We start from the raw sequence: 21,053 nt of genomic DNA, 5'->3' as shown, positions 1-21,053 counted from the left end.
GAAACAGATAATATATGAGCCCAGTGTCTATACTGGAACTGTGAATGTAGTCTGTCCTCGCTGATGCTGTTGCTCGGGACATAGTGGTACACGGTCTGAAAGGTTGAGGAACCTCTGATGTAGCACATTTCAAACAGAGGCAATTACACAGAGCAGATAAAAAAAGAGCACGATGACTAAATTATATTATTATATCCCCAAAACTGATGTTATTTCTTTAAGAAACAAACGATTACTATTGGCTCTGTTCTTATTCTACCCAGGCTCCTGAGGCGGAGGGGGGATGAATGAGGGGATCACGGTAATGTCACACATTTTTTTGATTGCCAATATGAAGTTCAGTATTCAGTTGTGAGTAGAAACCTTTGACCAACAAATCCATCCTACCTCAAGATATTGTTGTCTTCCTGTGGATGGATGGTTGGTGATTGTACTCAGGCCCACAGTTCACACATTACATGATCCACTTACATCTTTTTTATATGTTTTGACTTATCATTAATTACATCTTGATGATATTTACTAGCTACTGGTCTGACAGCTGTCTTTGCACATGACACTTAACTTTGGATGTATTATTCTATATTTGTGTTTAGGACACTGCTTTACTGATACATGATATTTGTGAGTGCTGACATTTTGGTTTATGAACCTTTTGCAGGGGTCCATAGAGGATAGAGGCCAACCTTTATCTCTTGTGTAATAAAAGCTGGTTAAAATACATGAAAAAGTACTTTTTATTTCATAATGATAATATTTAAGAAGTTCCTTTAATAGTGTTGTAACCGTTAGGAACAGGAAGGAAGCTCCATTTGTAAACTAACGTTACATGATGTTATTGTGGAGTCGTTGTATCCGGACAAAGAGTCAGCAGTTGATGATGATGATGATGAAGATGTGGACGATATTCAGCCGCAGGGTGCAGTTCTCTCTGTTCTCCATTAGAGGGAGTTAACAGATCAGACATTGTGTTTTACTCTCAGAGAGGACTTTTATAGGATTTAAACTTTATTTTATCGCTGTATGATTCATATGATGTTAGTTTGATTTAAAATAGAAGTTACAGCTCTCTTTCTGACAATAACACAGCGGAACGTTTCCACTTCCTATTGGACCACATTGTGTCACATGACCCGGAAGCGCTGTGAATCGCGGTTGCTCCGACAACCGTATTTTGTTAAACTTCCACATTTGACGCTGATTTGTCCCCTTTTACTGATTGACTGTGTGTTCTATATCTATATTAATATCTCTATCTAACACACAGTGAATCATATATCTATCTGTTAGTGAAGCATTCATTAACACCGTCAGTGAGGGTCCCGGTGCGGAGAAAGAGCTCCGTACCTCCGACTGTAGTTCAGTATCGCTTCTCGGCCTTTTGGCTAAGATCAAGTGTAGTATCTGTTCTTATCAGTTTAATATCTGATACGTCCCCTACCCGGGGACCATATATTAAATTGATTTTTGGAACTGGGAGATGGAATAGGGGCTTGCTCCGTCCACTCCACGCATCGACCTGGTATTGCAGTACTTCCAGGACCGGTGCACCCCCCCTCTGATTGTCTAATGATAAATATATTGATCTATAATCGATACTATCAATCTTGCTATCACACTCACTCTGATGGACACATGTATTGCAGTTGTCGCTACATTTATATATTTACACATTAAGACTATTATAGCTGTTCTGTGACATTATAACCATGTATTATTTATATTCTTATAAGTACATTAAAGTACAAATTATTTTCCCTGTGTAATTATATTTATTTACACTGTAATTTCCTCCTGCTGTGATATTTGTGCAATGTTATTTACAGATTTATTTAGTGTAACACTATTCAATAAGTTGTGCATTAGTTCCATCAAACATTTAAAATGAGTATAAAGTATATATATTTTCTATTTCTAGTTTGTGTATTTTATGTGTATCTGGAGCTGCTGTAACAACACATTTCACCGGTGTGTGATCAATAATGTTTATCATATCTTATGTTATTGGAAAGGGAAATGTGAACAAAACTGTTCTGTTAGTCCACACACACACACACACACACACACACACACACACACACACACACACACCACACATATTCTCTTACTCACACACACACACACACACACACACACACACACACACTAAAGGACACGCACTACATTTTACGTTGATTTTTTTTATTTTCTTAGAACAAAACAATTCTCCATCTGCATACATGGAGACGCAGAATTGAACAAGTAGCAATTAAAATAACGCAAAAAGAAGAAAAAAAAAAAAGGTGAGCTATAATAAAAGTTTCAAAAGACAAATCTTTTACAAAAAAAACCACGTCGTCACTGCCACTGAACCACCTGAGCATATATAACACTAATTCTTTCAAATATGCTTTCTCATATACGTCAGGTTACTGTATAAGCATAATACAAAAAGTAAAAAGGACAACTTAATATTGAAGACACACACAGGTACTGATACTCTATCGACCACATCTGGGGCATAAATATCAAAATATGTAAATGCTTGTTAGCATTTGTTAAGTCGGCTTTTTAAGGGTCGTCGTGAAAAGATGTTATTTCACAGTATTTAAGGTGGTTTTGAAAATCTAAATTCCCCCCCCGGTGTGTTGCAAGCAGTCATGGTCAAAAGTACATGTGAACGTGGGAATGGTGGACCGATCTTCGTCTTCCTGGCTACAAGGGTTTCGCGCTCAGTTGGCGTGCTGAACGGTGGAGAAGCACAATTTGAGGGTGTAAGGGTAAGGACCAGCTAGAAAGAGAGGAGAGACAACAACAATAAATTAATGGGGGAACAAAAAACAAAACCAAAAGGATGAATCGTTAGTTTAAAGTCTGCTGTACCCGCATGTGAAGATGTGAGGGTCTTGCACGTACCCGCGTTTTTCATCTGGTAGTGGTTCATCAGGGCCAGCGCCTCCATGGCGTCATTGATGGACTCCCACTCTAACAGACCAGAGGCACTGCGGTCACTGGGAGCGGCGCCACCTGGTGGTGAGGAGTCAAAGTTACAACACAGCTTCCAGACAGAGAAACATTACTGTGTGTACAGGGTGGATATCTTTATAAAATGTTTGTCGATGTGGAGCCTGATTTTAAAAACACTAATAATACTGTTCAGTACTTCATCTGATAAATGTGTCTTAGTTGCTTTTATATCTTTTGAAGGATTCCAGATGTAACAGCAGCCACATTTGATCTTAACTACAACTTTTATATATGTATGTTCATACATCATATCACTTACTCTTTCCTGTGAACATTTTGACGTTGACGGGGCACTTGACGCCGATCTCATCACAGATCTGTAAAGAGAAAAGCATTTTTAAAAATATTATTATTATTATTATTATTATTATTATGATTATTATGATGGACTTGCACTTTAAATGCTTTTATTCTGACAGTCAAAGAAACACACACATTCCAATCAAATACAGTCAGCTGCGATAAGAATTGTTTTGCTCCAGCTGTCTTTAATAAAAACATTGCTGGTAATGATGCGTCAGTTTAAAGTAAACAGTTATCCTCACGTGAGACTCAAAGCATAACCGTCACACCCGTATGTCTTCCCTTTCTACACACCTGGGAGAAGACCTCTGGCGTGACGTCTGGCTGGGCGTTGAAGAAGTGCAACACGTTGCTCGGGTGCTGAATGCGGTTTTTGGCCGCCTGTTCTGGTGAAGTGAACCGGTTGTTCCTGGACCCGTGGAAGTCCTTGAAACTACTTGTGCCGTCCTCCAGCTCATAACACTGACCAGGTACAATGGCTTGCTGCTTGGACACACTGCAGGGAGGGACGGTTATCAGTTTTAAAAATCACACACACCAAGAATAGCACTAATTTAAAGGCTCCAGCATGTTTTTGGATGGGTTGAACTCACCACACATTCATTCTCTGTCCAAAGAGAAAGTTGTTGTTGAGGTGAGTGATGGCGCGGTCCACTGCATAGCAGTCTCCCATTTCCACCATAGCTGCCCCCGGCTTACTCTTCATGAACTTCACCTACAGAGTGACAGAAGACAGGATTGACCAGTGCTCTCCCATACAGTACCACCCTACGCTTAAGGGCTTCACTTGTACACACAAACTGGTTACAGTTCATGGCTTGGAGCAAGGGTGTGTGTACTGAGTCAATATCTTTCACTTTGAAAATGCAACAAAGCTCCACCCATGACATTTGAAAACCTGCTTCATTCGTGGTTTATAAAGCTGCATGTTAAGAGTCGTTTTCAGTTCATAATCCCTTGTTTTAATCGAAATGTTACATTTAACAGCCTGTTATTTCATGCCAGAGATTAAGTAAAAAAAACAGATTAAAGAGCAGTCCTATTTTTAAAGCAGCTATTCATAGAAACATTGCAACAAAAATAGCAATGACAGCAGGAATAAATGGGATTTAAATGAATGATATGAAAAACAAAGAAACTTTCTATAAACAGAAATTACAAAATGCAATTTACTGATTCCCTGAAGATCTGGACCAAATATAAATTTGCTTCTTCACATGAATATTCTGCACAATATATATATATTTTTTAATACTGACCCGCTCTACATTGCCATAGAGACAAAAGATATTGAAAACACGGTCGGCGTTCATCTTGACGGGGTCCAAGCCGTACAACATGACAACTGGAGACTCAGCGTGGCCGCCATACTCGCCGGGAGGAGGGGGAGGAGGTCCGTAGCCCGGCCCGTAGCTTCTTCCCCCACGCCCTCTCATCGGTGGACCCATGCGGCGGCCCTCATAGGGCGGAGATCCATAGCTTTCATCGTAGCCATGGTAACCACCTCCTGAAGAACGAGGCAGAGAGCAGACAATAAACTAGTGATAAGGCCAAGGTGAGGAGAGTTTTTCTACAAAACTGCCACAGAAATAGATTTGGTCTCTCGATCATAAATACAGGATATAAAGAGGCATTCGTGTTTTACTACATTCTGTTGTTCCTTCAGGAGTGAGAGCCTTACCGTACTCGGGAGGGTGGTCGCCCAGCAGAGCAGGCTGTCTCTGGCGCTTGTTGGGGTTGGCATTTACATCTTCTATTAGAGTGGGAAGACAAAAAAAAAGGAGGAGGAGAGAGGCAGAGAAAAGAAAAAAAAAGTGACAGATAAATATGAGAAGAGACTGGAAACAGGACTCTACATGATAATGGGATGCATACGGCATCATGGCAAACATTTTGATGCCAAAAAAAAAAAAAAAAAAAATCAGATTGCACACCATAAAGTAGATTTATCAAGGACTTCAATCAACATTAGTGCTTGAGACAGATTCATGCATTTCTAGATTGATTCATCTTGGCTGTAAGCCATACCCCCCCTCCCATATTACACTCCAGGCAGGCTACAACAAATCAAACCAAGTAGCTAAAATCAGTGATTGACCTTGGTCTGTATTAAAATTAGTTCAGGGAATTGGGAAGGGAGGCATGGGGATGTAAAAGATGGCAAGACTGATATTAGGTTCTATGGAAGTTACTCTACAAACACAAGCTCTTTAAAATCAGAAAACAATGGTAACCCTTTAGTAAATAAAGTAGAACTGGGGAAATGGCAAACATGAGGTGGATGCTGATGATCTAGGAAGTGAAAGGGGGTAAGGATATCAAACACACTCTGGATAAGCATCACAAATGATAAAGTTTGTACGCTCACACACACCTGCATTGCTCCCATTGCCATCTGCATCACCATCTGTACAGGTACACAATAATCATACACAATCAGAATGGAAGTCGGGTTAATCAACGGTACATTTTTTCCCGGGCAAATGTGAAATTAACCCAGTTAAATGTCAGGAGAGTGTAATAAAACCACTCATGACAACGCTGTCTGTCCTCATTCGGGAGGTATTTCAGGATAAATGCAGACAAAAATTGACTATGAAATGCAAATGGCTTGGTACCTCTGCAGGTGACCAACCAGGCTCATGCAAAATATCAAAAGGCAGCTGGTAAACTTTGGACACCAGCAGCCACTGTGGCTGGAGGATGAGAAGCTCTCCTGACTTTACAGGTATGTGATGCTTTGTAATAAACAGGGTTGGTCATGGATCAACCACATCCTACAGGAATTAATAAAGTTCATACCCTTTTCTCCAGATTAAAAACATGATTTAATTCCCAAAAGAAACTATCCCAGAAGTCCAGGGAGCCACAGAAAAAGATTTCTTATGGCTGTAAACTGCCGACAGAGGGAGCGACAAGGCATAGCGAACAGACATACAGTAGGTTAGAGTGACATTAGAAATACAGTCTCAGAAAGAACCACAACCATCACCCTCTTCCAGCAAGAGCAAGATTAAGCCTGTATGAGGAAAAAAAAAATCGAGTCATGTCAGTCTTGTGTGGCGATGTTGGGTGCTGGGCTTTGGAGTCATGTGGTGCTGTGCAGTTATGTTCCCCTGAGGAGGGTCTCGATTTACTTACTGCATGCTTACAAACAGTGGGAGGAAGATATTTGCTGCAGTAGTTCCACCACTCAATTCATTTTCATCCCATACTCCTATCCATTTCCTCTTTTGGGGAAACAACTCTCCACCTCAGGACCGATTCCTGGTTTTATCAAGTTGAAACGCCCCATTGGTGGCATGGTTGGCCGTTTGGTTGGTGTTTTCCATCCTTATGTGTTGCTTTTTGGAATAGTCCGCTTAGCGCCCACTGGTAGGCCTTGAGGCTGCCATAGAGAACATTTCAGTTGGGGGAAGCTGGCTCCTCTTAGCCGCAAATTGCCAAACCTGCATCACATGGAAGGTGTTACACAGGTTCTAGAGACTTTAAAATATTAAGAAAAAAAACTGCACTCAAAAAAAAAAAAAAAAAGGGATAGCTAAACAGGGATGCATGTAGTAAGAAAATCAGAGAGGGTAAAAGATGAGGAGATGAGGAGAAAGAGCAAGAGAGAAAAGCTGAATTCCATGTGGGAGGAAACACATAACGGGGTAAAACCAAAAATGGGCCTGAGTGTGCTTGATGGTGTTGTCAGCAGTGTCTTCATCAGTTGTCTTGTGTTGGCTCCAATGTGACTGGCTACAGCTTGATTCGGGGGTGGGGTGGGGGGGGGGGGGTGGGGGTGTGAGTCATCTATTGGATCAGTCGGTACGGCGTCAGCGAGTGTGTTGCTTGAATGTGTTGTTTTTCGTGTCAACAAGCGTAACAAGCAACGCGGCCCAAAACAGTACAGGAAGGGCCGAGGCTTTTAAAACATGTGATCTTCGACTGGTTAGTATCAGTATGCATCGTCTGTTGTACTGAGATGTCTGTCACTACCTTCTGTTTGGGTGGATACTGTGTCTTCTCTGGTATCAGTCTCCATTTGGTGTAGACAGTGGGGTGGGAACAAGCTTTGGCCTGCTTCAATGTGTCATTCGCTTATGTCTCAAAGTGGGTAAGAAAGGATGACGGGGCAAAAGGGGGGGAGGGACCAAGTGTAGCTCAGTGCCCAAAACTCCCCGCCCTTAAAGAAGTGTACGTTGTCTTCGTGGCTCTTGTGCTGGAATGCGGAGATGAGGAATTAGTGGTATATCAGTCCTACATCGTCATGTTGAATGGGTGGTGTCTTGCTGTTTATCTCCTTGTGTCTCAGGGGACAACTGGCCCTCTGTATGATAGTGGTGGACTGAAGAAGTGGATACTTGAGATGGTGGTAGCTGATAGGTGATGTTGTCAGCATGTATCTGCCTCTCCCTCAAGCACAAACTCCTGTGCATGTTTTTGTTTTTGCTGAGATCAAAAGACTGATTAGCAGAAGATAAGAGTTACACGATGGTGCAGATAGCCTGTTTACTGATGCTGGTCCATGCCTCTGCTCGCACTTGTCAGACATCCTCACATCTTAACATACGAGTTACAAATAAAGGAGTACAGATTTGAATATCAAATCTTTTTTGGTTGTGACTACAAGTGCTAGACTTCAGTACGCTGTTGGTGTTTTCTGTCAAAGTTAAACAACACACAACCAAATGGGAGAAGCCAGTAGGCAGTGGAAAAGACCAGAATCAGCATTGGTGGCAGGGAAATGTGTTTCCAGTGACGGCTTTTAAAGTTAATGTTAGCTACATGTTGCCAAAACTGTGGAGATTAGTAATACTGCTATCACCCAAAGGATCCCCAAAACCCTGCATAATGTCCAGGTGTGGTAAGAAGGGCAGGAACAGCAAACAAGAAAACTTTGCATGCAACAGTCCCCTGTCTTCATGACTGAAATATGTAAACAGGACTCTTCGGGGTGACAGAAGGACACTCGGAGGTGTGTTCATCAGACAACAGAGCTTCTGTCTTCTGTCTCAGAACAATGCTTTACCTGTCTACAGAATGTACACTGTCACGGGTAGTTACCTTTTCACACACTACCTAATGCACGGTTTACAGCAGTGTCGAAGAGAGTATAAACCAGCCTGTATGAGGAGGAGGTTCAGATCCTCAATAATCACAGCTCAGGTGCTGAAACAGGAATCACAGTCCAATAAATTACAGCTGCAGCTACAGTCTGTTTTTATGACTGGAGACTGACTGGCTACGTAACTTTAACCAGCAGTTATGAGAGAGTTTGTGTCACATTATCTACAACTAACAGTAACACAGAATATTTAATAGATATGATGGTTTAAGTCATTATGTGGAGGTTTCATCTTGTGTGCTAGAATTTAAAATTAGGAGTGAATAATTGTGCTGTTAAATGAGTCAAAGCTAAAATTAAATATTGTTAGCGATTTACAATTACACTCCCCCAGAATTAAACAATACAAGCCACCTTCCTTCTGATATTTAATTTTAACTTCTGCCATTTATTTTTCCCTTATTGAATTTATGTATTTTTACTTTCCCCTCTCTATATAATTTCTTCCTGGTAACTATGAGGGGAAGAGAGGTAGAGAAAAGGGTCTGGGGGGAAAAAATGTCATTACATTTATTATATTTCTGCCTTTATAATGGAAATATCAGAGATTTGTCCCAGTGTGAGGACGGTAAACGGGCACATTCAGGTCACGTGAACCAGAACATCTACATGCCATAAGTGTACAGACCGTTTCCAGACATCGCGTCATCATAAAGCCTTTCAGTAATGTAACAAATTGTACACTTCACGTGTTTTTATGTTGCCTGCCAGTCATCTTAATGTGTTCCTGCCATTCCCACCACACTGCAGAGTTTGACATTTTAAATATTCCCATCATGCCTCTGATTTTCCATAAATGTTTGCTCCTGCACATGAACCCTGATCATAGTGTGTATCGAGAAGTGTCAGGACCCAAAGTAACACTTCAGTCATAATGCCACACAAGTTCTTCCCAAAATACTATTAGTATATTGGACACAATTAAAAAAATATATATACATTTAGTAGCATTATCAGTGAAGCGTGTTGCCTCCATCTTCCCAGTAGCCCCGCTTGCTGAAACTCCTCACAGTGGCAGTAAGGGTGCTTTACAGTATCAGGCTCTTAAGCAACAAAGCGTGTACGGTGCTCAGCAGATGCTCTAAATGTGTTCAGGTGTTTAAGGTTTTACCTGGTCCTCCCAGATTGGGGTTTGTGTAGTCCCAGGTGTCTTGGTCATTCTTGAACACATTCAGGCGAGTTGGCTGCGGAAATACAATTTATATGAATATATTATTATATATATTTATACTGCAACTTTAGAGCTGTGTTTTAACTGTCAGGGTGACCCAGATAAATATATATCTTTTCAGAGTAAGGCTGCATACAAACTGCTGCAGTTCTCAGCTACGCAAATAAAGATTGGTCCATTTCATCGTAACTGGATTTACCATTTAAAAAGATTATTGTGGAAACAATAACATTTCTGTGCCCACCACACCCCATTATGTATATGAACACTGTGGCGTGCTCTGCAGTAATACCTTGGCGTACTCGATCTTCAGCGTGCAGCAGCCGGAGTAGATATCTGCTCCGTTGAGCGACGCTTTGGCCCGTTGGGCGCTTTGCACAGAGTCGAATGTAATGACAGAGTTAAGGACAAAACAGGGAAATATCTTGACAACTAATGTTAATACAGACTAAGACAGATTTATGATTGCTGAACTACCAGAAGCCATCAGCCAATCACCAATTAAGTTTGACTACCTGGGTTTTATAACTTGCTTCTGTAAAATATGTTTACATGTTTTAAGAACATTGTGTCAAACAGGTTTGTGTTTCAAACTGACGTAACATACCAGAGAAGTTACTGTCAGAACGACACGTACCACCAATCTGTCCATTTTGAGTTATGACTTGCAATACAAATCCAGCAGCCTATGCTTTTTTTTGTTTTTTTTACACTAGTTGTAAACAGATTGTGAGTTTCATGTCAGACAGCATCCACGGAAAAAGGATATTCAACCATCGCCTGGACGCCGTTCTTCCTGAAGATGACGATTCTCTGGACGGGTCCACAGTTGTTGCAGATAGTGTAGAGGACATCCTGTGAAAATGTACCACGTTAAAAATACTACATACAAACAATGGCAGAGGTCAAGTAGAGCTGGGAATGTAAGATAAGACGTTCTATTGATTCCCCGTGAGAGAAATTCAAGGCAGACACAGCAGCACAGTGAAATGTAGTGCAAAAAGTACAATAAAGAATTAAATTATAAAAGATACAATAGAAAATAAAACAGCGGACAACTAAAACTAAACTGTACATGTGCAATTTGCAAGGTGTAATTTGTGCATAGTAGGTTATCTATATGCATCTCACCGTTTGAGTTAGACTAGGAGGACATTTTAAAATTTGACTGTCAACAATTGACAAAAACACATTTGAAGAGTTTCTGACATTTGCTGGACAGAATGATTCCCTGAGAAGACAACCAATGACAGCCGCACAGTATAAACCAGAGACAATCAGCAAATCCTCACATTAGCAAGTTAAACACAGTCTCTGAATCTCCGAGAGAGAGCGGTGCATTAAGAAATCACAAACCAAAATTAAAAACATTAGCTGACGGATATTTGCAAACTGTGCATAACTTCTAACGAGCTTCCGTTTGCCGCCGACAGAAGTGACATTTCAACAACACGCCTATAAACTCAGTGCAGCCCTGCACAGATTAACTGACACTAATCTGTGTGAATTAAAAAGAGATGAAACCCACACACACTTTTACTTAAGAGACATAGAAACTGGACTCTTTGCATTTACCGTGGTGATGGGGTAGATTGGGTTCATGATGGTGAGCAGAAGAACATTGTTAACACTTCTAGAGTCGTCAGAGTCTCCCGGCCTGGAGATCTTTTGACTAGTGGAGTAGTTGATAAAGGCTGGGTGGCCGGCGATGTACACTTGGTTGTCTGCGGCGTAGGTTACGGCTGTGGATGATCCGTTCATGTCTTCATACTCCACCAGTGCCTGCCGCTTCTTGGGCATCACCACTACGTAGCTAAAAGCAAAAAGCAGATGCCGTGAACACATAGTTGCTGGTTGAAATGTTATTCTCAGCTTCAATATCTTGCAGGTAAAAAGGTTGCAAGTCAAGCTGCGTTAAAATCTGGTTAACAACAAAGTGTGACTAATGTGCACCGTGGAAACTACACATTTCTTCTATTTAAATACATATTTTCCACATAAACGAAGCTTTCTTTACCTGATTGCGCCAAATTCTTGCAAGGCCTCCACAAGGTCCGCCTCTGTAACACCATCCACCAGCCCTCGGACGTGTACCACCACAGAAGGAAGTGTCTTGTGTGGATCTTCATATCCCTATGAGGAAGAAAACAACAACAACCTTCAGTGGGAACATTTCAATATACTCCTGTGTGTGTGTGTGTGAGCCTTTTGTGCTGCAATCTTTACATTTTAAACATGCATGGGAATATTTACTGGTAGATGTTTTGTGCATATTTATTATTATTCTGTGTAAATGAATTTTACAAGAAAACCATTTTAAGATCGCTGCAACAAATAAAGTTAAGCTGACATTAAAACTAATAATATAGAGTTAACAGAGGACAGGTAGCTCATGCTCGCATTAAATAAAATACTAATTAACCTAAAGGTGACTTGGTGCAGTTGGGGGAAGGGGGGGGTAATTCCCGTAATGAGTTTATTAAATAGTGCTCATATTAAAACACCTTCCTCAAAATCCAGACACGTATTAGTTCACTAAAAGGAGCATGAAAGGAGTGAGCAGTGGATCTGATGCTGGGCAGTGTTAACACAGGGATTACAGCATGTAGCTCAACGCTAGCACGATGCTAACGTTACCGGTGCTAGGCTAGAACAAAGCCGGGCTGAGGCGAGGCCCGGCCGGGGTGGGAAACCCGCCCTCAGACGAGCCCATCCAGGCGGTGCAGCACCGGTTGTATGTGCGACACATGCTCCGAGATGTTTCCCCCGAGAGCATCAAATATATAAAGCACAGCGTTAAATGCAGTGAGGTGATAAAAGAGGAGATTTAAGGACAACAACGTTTCTCACACACACACACGGAGCTAACGACCTGTGACGCGCTTCCTCCCACCGTCTGAATGAATCACATTAAAACCGAACTAAACACCGTAAATACGTCGGTTATGTAACGTGAAGTAATCCCCCCCCGCCGCCGCCGGAGCGCCGCACACGGAAACAACTCACCGTGGCCATTCCGTCGGTTTTCTGCCGTTTCGTTGCCCTGCCGTCCTCGCTGTAGTAACGGCTCGCTGCAGTAGCCATGTTGTCCCGGTTAAAAAGGATGTGGTAGTGACGAGCGACTGAAATGGACGGAAAAGTCAAGAAAAACGAGGCTCCCGTGGCCACGCCCACTACAGCGGCACCGCCCGCTGTGATTGGCGGAGGCCGCTGTCAATCTGCCTGCGGCTTGAGGGGCAGCCAATAGGAGAGCAGGAGGCGCAAACAGGTTTTTTTTTTTTTTTAACTCGCGATATTAAAGCGGTTATTCAACAACGTACACAATCTGAATTAGAAATACTTTATTTAAATACAATGCATTTTAAGACACCTGTTTAATCTGAGGTGTGTTAATGTTCATAAAAAATATATTAATTAAAATGTATCAGTATTTTTTACTGTTTGCACCATTTTAGGATTTTTTTTTGGAAGAAATATCTTTTTAAAATCCCAGTTCTCTCAATAATTGCACACAAATACAGTAAAAGAACTAGTATATGAATCTAGTGTTAACCTTTAGTAAAAATTAAAAAAAATCTAATGAAAAACTGCTGATATCTTGTATTTTTTTTAGTTTCACGAAACAAACTCAGGTGTGTGAGAAATAAAATAAGACCACAAAAAAGGTATGTTGAAGAGGTTTATTCAAAAATAAAACTGCCACTGTCTTACCATATAAGCCAGGAACAGAACAAAACAGTTAAAGCAGCCCTTACAGAAATCAAACTGAAGCACTGTATATATTTTAAAATCAAAAGTCACAGGAACAAAATCAAACACATGGGGAAAATCTATTCAGCGCACAGTGAAGCTGATCAGGTTTGTAAAACGGGCAGTGCAGCACAGAAACAACAAACAGTAGGAATGTGACATATTTAAAGGCATGCAGGCCAGCAACCGTCTCCTTACATCACCATGAGTGGAAACGGTAAACAGCATCTGAACCCTAATCATACTGGAGAGCAATACAAAACAAAAACATTTACATCGTTTGCAGATTCTCAACGGGGGGGAAAAATATTTTAAGGTTCAGAAATTTGAGCTCAAGGAATAAAAGCAGTTTTTTTTTTATTTCCAATGCAGTGTCCTCGCCCTCAAGAGCTGCATCAACTAACCCATCTTTTGACGCAATTTACTGTATGAACGAGGCCCAAAATACACTGCTAAAAGTCAACTGCAACATTCAAAATGACCTTAACACAGGTGTTACACTTGCTACGTGACTTCTGAGAAGAAAGAGGATTTCTGCAGCAACAGCATTTAAAACAATCTATCAAATGGAAACTGATTTATGTCTGCTATACTGACTATATCTGGGGCTGCACAAAGACTACAGTCCTGGGGAGGAAATTCAACTTAAAAGACTAAACAGACAAGCACAAAAAAAACCAAAAACACTTCTGTAGGGCTGTAAAAGCAGACAGGGTGCAGGGGTTGAGGGTCTGTCTGTTAAGGAGAGCGGGGGAGGGGGGGGAACTAATAGGCTTCTTCACTCAGTCGTCTGCGGGCGTAGCGCTTCGGTTTGGAGTTGCTGAACGGGAACGACTGAAACAGAAACAGAGAGGAGTTAGCTTGCCACAGGGGAGGATTGAAGAATGATAAGAAAAACCCACATTACTCAACATCTTAATACAGTGTACACCTTTTGTGAAATTCATGACTGGATGGGCGCTGATATTTGTTAACTGAATACCTCTTTGACCTCTTAGACCAAGACTCATCTCAGGAGCCACAGGTTCTTTTATTATTTATTAGTTTTATCTTAAAAAAAGACAACTAATCTTTGTATTTCTGAGGAATAATAAAAGAAAAAGCTAAATATATAATTTAACCCCCCGGGCAAACAAACACCCATTGAAATGAATGACACAAGTCCTTGAAAGTCTCCTCACTGGCAACTACACATTGTTAAAGTGGTTTCTGCTCGGGAGGAGACATTTAGCACTTTAAATACACTACAAACACAAAAAGGTGGGCAGCACAAACAGATGGAAACTAGAGCCAGACCGATATGAGACCACTTTAAGAGGGGAAAAACACTGATATCGGGCCAATATAGTGAATTTTTGATACCTTTTCTATGTGGATTGTGCACCAATGTGATTATGCAAAGGTACTCAGAAGGCTGCTTTCTACATTACTTACAAATAACTTTATTAAAAGAATATTTAAAGTGTGTGCAATAGGCCAATATTGGCAGATAATATTGGCCCACTAATATATCGGTCAGGCTCTAAGAACCTGCTCTATACAGTGACCAGTGAATGAACTGCACATTTTAAAAAGCCACCATTATTTGAGTTTGAGTACTAAAATAAATACTAGAACGATAAAAGATAGTAATGGTAATGATGTGGCAACATGTTTGGCACAAGAAGAAAAAAACATATCTGACAAAAAAAAGGCCTCCTCAGAGATATCAGCCCATTAAAATTCATGTTTCCTTCCTCTCTTGCACTCACTCAATCATCCACGTACTCTCAGATTCAACCACACATTTGTACTCTGAGCATGCTTGTTAAAAAGTCTCAACTTTAGCTCTACAAATCACCAGTTTTCCCAGACTACATCAAGCCTGTGCAATTTTTCTTTCACCATGAACATGAGCTTGTCAGGGGGTTGGATTTTTGGTTACCTTTGGAGACAGTGGCAGAAACAACAAGTACAGAGAAGCGAAGGATGAAAGGACTGAAGGACGGATGACTACAACTTGGAGAGACACTGCGCTGGGAGGCTCTTGAAGACTGATCTCTCGTCAGCTCTCTTTCTCTCACTTTCAGAAGCTAAGACAGAGGCCGAAGAACTCTGGTAGGTAGGGGGTCTGGTAGGTAGATAATGGATTTAAAAAGGTAGTGGTCGAACTCTGATCTGTGTGGGTCAGCCCTCTGGTACATCTGAAGGCTGGCTGGCTGGCTGGGTGACTCTAGTAGAACAACTGTATGTGTGCATGGGCTGATCTCGTCTGAGCGTGTGCGTCGGTTGAACAGACGGTCACCCATTCACTGTGGGGAGGGTTCGGTCGGTAGGTCGACCTCTTTCTCGCTGTCTAACACCAGATGCAGGCGAAGGCTGATCTCAGGTCAGCGCTTAGTCACCCTCCCGCAGGACGTACACACCGCCAGCTGGCAGACCCTGGGCCTGGGATCAGCTGCGGTGTCAGTGCAGTGCTCAGCTCCCACCACACGCTTTAAAGAAAATATGAAAAATAAACAAAACTGCTGCAAAGATGCTTAACGTAAGTCACACCAATGGTGTCGTTTTGTCTGATCTCAAGTTAATATTTTTCTGAAGAGTTCTGTTGATCTAGCCAAATTCAGGAGAGGGAATTAAAATTTAAGAAAACATTTACAATGCTAATTCTGACCATCTTTACTTAACACTTGTCCAATAAATCCAATAAATATAAAAATTTCTCTCTTGCTCTGTCAGCCTACATTCATTTGTTTAGAATAGGGCTACATCTAGGGTGGGTGAGATCAAAAGGAAGGCAAGAGTACAGAAGATATGGGTGCACCTCACTCTTTTTAGCTGCTGAGTCTGAACAGTTTATAGGTTGAGCGGAGACGGTCTTTCGTGTGCTCTCATTTCAAGGTCAAGTGGGACTGATTAAACAACAGTGTAGCTCTCAAACAGTTTTGACAGTGCAGAGCTATCAAGAGTTGGAAAAGAGAGCACAAGAGAGAGGTCTGATCTTTAATCTACTTATACATCCCTACAACCAGACAGAGGGCCCAAGTCACTGTCCTCTGCCCCTCCCACTCCACTTCTGGGCAACAGCGGAGGCAGAAGTCACGGCAGAAGACGAAGATCTCTCTGTGTCGAGGACGTAGAGGGGTCTCGCCGGTCATCCATCTCACCGTCAGGTGGCGGTCGTTTGGTGGCAGCGTGATGCTCCCGGGTGGAAGGAGGGTCTATTTAACAGTCAGTCCCTGCCTAGGATGGAGCACCTAGCTCTGGCTAATGAGAACATAACTGACCCTGTCTTGAAATGGAAGATAGCTGTAGTCTGAACTATTTCGAAATCTATAATGGTTGATCTAGACTTTACTGAGGTGTTACATATGAATACAATGTCTTGGTAAAACACTGACAACTGGCAGGATTAAGCACTAAAAATGTATTAGACAGCCTACACCCTGTTTCAGTGAAGGAGAGACATCGAGACTGAGGATTTACCTGGCCCTCTTGTGGTTCGCGGACTGAGATCGTGAGCGGGATCGGGAGGCAGAGCGTCTTCTGGGCGCAGAGCCAGACCGAGAACGAGATCTGGAGCGACTGGAGAAAAGAAAACAGCATTTACACGACACACTATCGAAAGCTAAAGCTGGAGTTATGCCTCTGCTGAAATACACGTAGACATCTTTTGCAAACTGGTTGCAGCAGACGCACAAACCTCCCACCTCTTATGTTAGAGAGCTGACTTTCTCATCAAGCAAGTCGATTGGTTGGACGTACAAATCAGCAATCGTACTTCCAAAAGTTCGAGTTTGCAACAGTGTGTTTCAGACACGAGTCGTGTAATGGTGGTTTGAAAACCTGGAGTTCACACAACCTACCTTCTCACTGGAGTCCTGGACTTAGAACGAGCTGGGGAGCCAGACCTAATGGGACAGGAAATAGATTGTGTTTAATTACAGCTATGGTGGGTTTCCATGACAACACTTGAGACATCCACAATGAGGCTGCAAACATGAACGTGGATTTAATGTATACCCGGAGGAGGTAGTAATTATCTGCTCCGCCCTACGTCAGATTGTGCTGCAGAACCGGATTAACACGGATGAGCAGCTACATCTGCTTCGCATCTCGCCATCAATAAAGATAAGGAGGAATGTACGAACATAGTAGTTAGTCATAGCTCAACAACATGTTTTCTCACCTGCTCCTGCGTCTGGTATAGGATGGAGATCGGCGGCGGCTCCTGAGAAAGTACAAGTGTCACAAAGAGGGGATGAACAAAACCTGCGTACCATTTATTACTCAAGATAAAAACAACTCCGTACACGGGTAAATGCATGGCAATAAAATCTTTAATTCTATTAATCTATAAATAGATCCTAGAATCTATTACAGTGGGAACAATTAGTTTTAACCATTCTTATTTGCAAAGTGATTAATCAACAGTTTGGTGTGATGATATCAAGTGCTTTTGTTTCGTGTTGCTCAAAGCACCTCAGATTTAAAACAAAAGCCACTGATCACATTACATTGATTTGAGCTACAAGCTCTCCAAACCCCTGACGACATCATAACTGTCGAAGAGGTCACGCTTTTAAATGGCGCCTGAATATCTGCACGACTAATGATAACCCTCCTCATGCGTCTGCACATCACAAACCCACCAGAACAAGAATTTCCAGTTTCATCTGTAAGGTGTATCTGTGTTTTTCGTGCCGACATACCTGCTGTGGCTACGGCTGCGGGAGCGAGAGCGATAGCGGCGTCCACGGGACCTGGACCTTGACCTGGAGCGAGATCGAGAGCGAGACCTGGAATGGAAAGACACGTTATTCCCCTTTGTGTTCTGCTTCGACGGTACAAGGAATGACAACATCTAACATGTTTAGAAAATGAAAATCATATCGACCACGACCACAAGACAGAAGCTGTATTCCTTCACCTGCTGCGACGACCTCCTCTCTTGCTAAAGCGGTAGCAGTCGTAGGCATAGTGGCCCCGGTCCCCACACTGGTAACACCGATCATTGGGGTCAAACTGGCGCCGGCTAGGGCGCCCACGGCCCTTCCTGGAGAGGCCTGTAGACATCTCCACACGAACACGGGAACCACAAAGAACCCTGAGGAGAAGAAAGGACATTTTATTCCTGAGGTCTTACGAGGGGCGAGGATTACAGACATTTAAGATTCGACTTTTTTATTTTTAGTCCATTACGAAGGCAGAACTCAAAACACAAACAACTCAAACATCACAGGCGTTACTACTCACTTTCCATCCATGCCCTTCACAGCATCTTCTGCATCTCTGGGATCCTCGAACTCTACAAAGGCAAACCCTGGTGGGTTCCTGGCCACCCACACACTTCTCAGTGGGCCGTAATAACTGAACGCTCGCTCCAGCTCACCCTTGGCAGCGCCGTTGCCTAAGTCACCCACGTACACTTTACAGTCGGTGGCCCGAGACGAACTACGGGACGATGAATAGTACGACATGTCTCCTTGCCTGTTGGGAGACGGGGGGGGGGGAATGTGCATGAGCATAAACAGAAAATGAATCAGCAGCTGGTAACTACTGAGATAATTATATCCTTTGTTTTCATGCTTCGGTGTTTGGGCAGACAGAAGAAGCAATGTGACCAACCGATCAATCTTTTACCGGCTTAAATAAAAGGTTTTCAGTATCTGCTGACGTTTTATTAACCAAGTTTACAACGTATTGATCGATAATCTGCAGCTTTAATCGAAGATAACAGCAGATAGTTTCACCTTTAGTATTTATAAGTTCTCACACTGAGGTTATTTACAGATAATTACTGTTGAATAATAGTTCATAAGTTTGGGGCTCTCCACCAAACAAACACGGTCGCTTACATTGGACCACTACAGCTGCTCAGTTTACATTAATGTGCGGGAAACCAACCCCTCCCGGTACCCGTAGCGCCGGTGGCTCAACAGGTGCAGCAGCGTCACCGCGCCAAACCAACCCGACCTCCTAAACTGTTACACACGGTCCACATGAAGCCCTGTACGACAATGTAACGTGTTCGATTCCCCACACACACACACACACACACACACACAGATCAGCCAACAAATAGAGATTAAATTAAAATAAAACACACAATATACGTTGGCTGTGTGTGTGTGTGTGTGTGTGTGTGTGTGTGTTGAGGCCTCGCTCCCCGCCTGCTCATAAACAATGGCGCCGGCACGCGTTAGCTAAACGTTACCTTCTTCCGCCGTTCCGCTGATTTCTGATTCCCACTGAATTCAACCGTCTCCGACAGAGAGCCGCGGAGGGATTCGAACACGGTACAACGGTACTACGTCGCTACAGAGCCGCTCGTGTGGACATTAATGAGTCTTCCACATGTTTTTAGGGACAGGTTGACCGGATTCACCACCAGCGACGAAAGCTAACCTGAAGAGTCGACCACGTGACGTCCGCTTCTGCGCACTGAGGCTCAAATGGTGCCGCCGCTTAGTGACACTTCCGGTTGATATTTTCAAAATACAGCGCACCAAAGGTTTAATTTAGATTTAAATATTTGTTCTTTGTTATTTTTTGCTTTGGGATGTTTTTCCAGTATTGGATCATTTATAATGAACATTGGGATTAATAATTTAATTATTTTGGCACAATAATTAAACACATTTGTCATTTTTTAAACGCTATTCCTATTTTTTCTGCATATTCAACGAGGTAGCCTTATACTGTACAAAAGTATGTGAAATGTTGTAAATGTTCATCACTGTTTCTATTTAATTTTCCTCTTTGTTTGTTGTTGCTTTCATTCGCTTGGTTTTTTCTGTTGTAGTGAACTTTTCAGTGCAATCAGTCATCAAGAACTGCAACACATTAAATTCACTAAATAAGCATCAAGACACTCCTGATAGTATACTACCACTTTCAGTGATGAGTGGCCACTGGAGGACAAGTAAACACTCATTATTATGAATACTTAGCTGTTTATTGGAATGAATTACAGGACACACAACTCCAGTTTGATAACAAAATGTACATTATGTACAGATCTTAAGTATGAATATGTACCTGTATTTTTCCCACTAAACAATACGGAGTTATTGTTTGTAAATGTGACAACCACAAAATAATAAAAAAGGATCATATCAAGATGAATTAATTTGTGCCTGTGAGATTTTAATCACTGTGTTATGAAAGTACCCAACAAACATATTCTCATTTCTCATTTGTTTATGTTTTTGCAACCTTTAAAGATTTTTAGGGATCTTTCCATTAAGTTTAATGGTTAGTTGACCTGGACACACACAGTTGCTCAAAGCAGCTCAATAATTCAACATGACAAACTTTCTATTATGTGTACGGATACATCGACCTCGTGATGAAATACAGACCATCACATTTAACTTATCTACATGTAAAACACTTTCTTTCTGCAGTATGACTGTTGTCATGAACAGACGAAAACCTGACAGTGCTGCCATGAGCAACAGTGATCAGAGCTGCTGCACTGTGTGTGTGTGTGTGTGTGTGTGTGTGTGTGTGTGTGTGTGTATGTGTCCACTGACCAGCTTCACTTTGCTTTACTGCACCTCTCTGCAGCTCTACACCGAAGCTTTTTACCTGTGCATGGCTTTTCCCTCACAAACCAAAACCTGTGTGTTACAGTTTGTCAGTAATTATTTGTACACATATTTATCCTGTTATTGTGCCTGATGTGGTTTTGCTCTATTCCTGGGCTGGAAGGATGTATGGTCATCTGTG

The 21,053-nt window shown here is 42.0% G+C and overlaps 2 protein-coding genes and 1 non-coding gene across 8 annotated transcripts; 1 reads left to right on the top strand and 2 right to left on the bottom strand.

The window, feature by feature from the left end:
* Window positions 1-1,365: 1,365 nt before the first annotated feature.
* On the top strand, window positions 1,366-1,556 carry LOC127363253 (U2 spliceosomal RNA). Its single transcript, XR_007884744.1, has one exon. It is a non-coding gene; the product is annotated as a U2 spliceosomal RNA (small nuclear RNA).
* A 608-nt stretch (window positions 1,557-2,164) lies between these two features.
* LOC127362630 (heterogeneous nuclear ribonucleoprotein L) lies at window positions 2,165-12,742 on the bottom strand. Of its 4 annotated transcripts, none has more exons than XM_051398618.1 (14): window positions 12,597-12,742; window positions 11,608-11,723; window positions 11,166-11,403; window positions 10,360-10,445; window positions 9,883-9,979; window positions 9,531-9,603; window positions 5,684-5,716; window positions 4,991-5,062; window positions 4,569-4,816; window positions 3,903-4,024; window positions 3,604-3,805; window positions 3,266-3,323; window positions 2,863-3,006; window positions 2,165-2,770 (listed from the first exon to the last, which is right to left on the bottom strand). In XM_051398618.1, exons 1-14 carry the CDS (start codon window positions 12,672-12,674, stop codon window positions 2,712-2,714), a joined length of 1,626 nt encoding a protein of 541 aa, XP_051254578.1. In that variant the 5' UTR covers window positions 12,675-12,742; the 3' UTR covers window positions 2,165-2,711. The 4 variants fall into 4 exon arrangements, with proteins under 4 accessions (XP_051254578.1, XP_051254579.1, XP_051254580.1 ...); XM_051398619.1 differs by having other exon boundaries at window positions 2,896-3,006; XM_051398620.1 differs by lacking the exon at window positions 5,684-5,716.
* A 514-nt stretch (window positions 12,743-13,256) lies between these two features.
* Window positions 13,257-19,757, bottom strand: srsf7a (serine and arginine rich splicing factor 7a). Of its 3 annotated transcripts, XR_007884487.1 has the most exons (9): window positions 19,537-19,757; window positions 18,576-18,809; window positions 18,250-18,426; window positions 18,032-18,118; window positions 17,509-17,550; window positions 17,186-17,230; window positions 16,806-16,904; window positions 15,265-15,814; window positions 13,257-14,174 (listed from the first exon to the last, which is right to left on the bottom strand). XR_007884487.1 is itself a non-coding variant. In XM_051398660.1 (8 exons), exons 2-8 carry the CDS (start codon window positions 18,797-18,799, stop codon window positions 15,721-15,723), a joined length of 768 nt encoding a protein of 255 aa, XP_051254620.1. In that variant the 5' UTR covers window positions 18,800-18,809; window positions 19,537-19,757; the 3' UTR covers window positions 13,257-15,720. The 3 variants fall into 3 exon arrangements, 2 of the variants coding, with proteins under 2 accessions (XP_051254620.1, XP_051254621.1); XM_051398660.1 differs by having other exon boundaries at window positions 13,257-15,814; XM_051398661.1 differs by lacking the exon at window positions 15,265-15,814 and having other exon boundaries at window positions 19,537-19,756.
* Between the last annotated feature and the right edge of the window lie 1,296 nt (window positions 19,758-21,053).

The sequence above is a fragment of the Dicentrarchus labrax genome, unplaced genomic scaffold, assembly GCF_905237075.1.
Source record: "Dicentrarchus labrax unplaced genomic scaffold, dlabrax2021, whole genome shotgun sequence".
Classification (NCBI taxonomy): Eukaryota; Metazoa; Chordata; class Actinopteri; family Moronidae; genus Dicentrarchus; species Dicentrarchus labrax.
The sequence above is the reverse complement of the archived record's forward strand: the minus strand, read 5'-3'. Positions and strand labels throughout refer to the sequence as shown.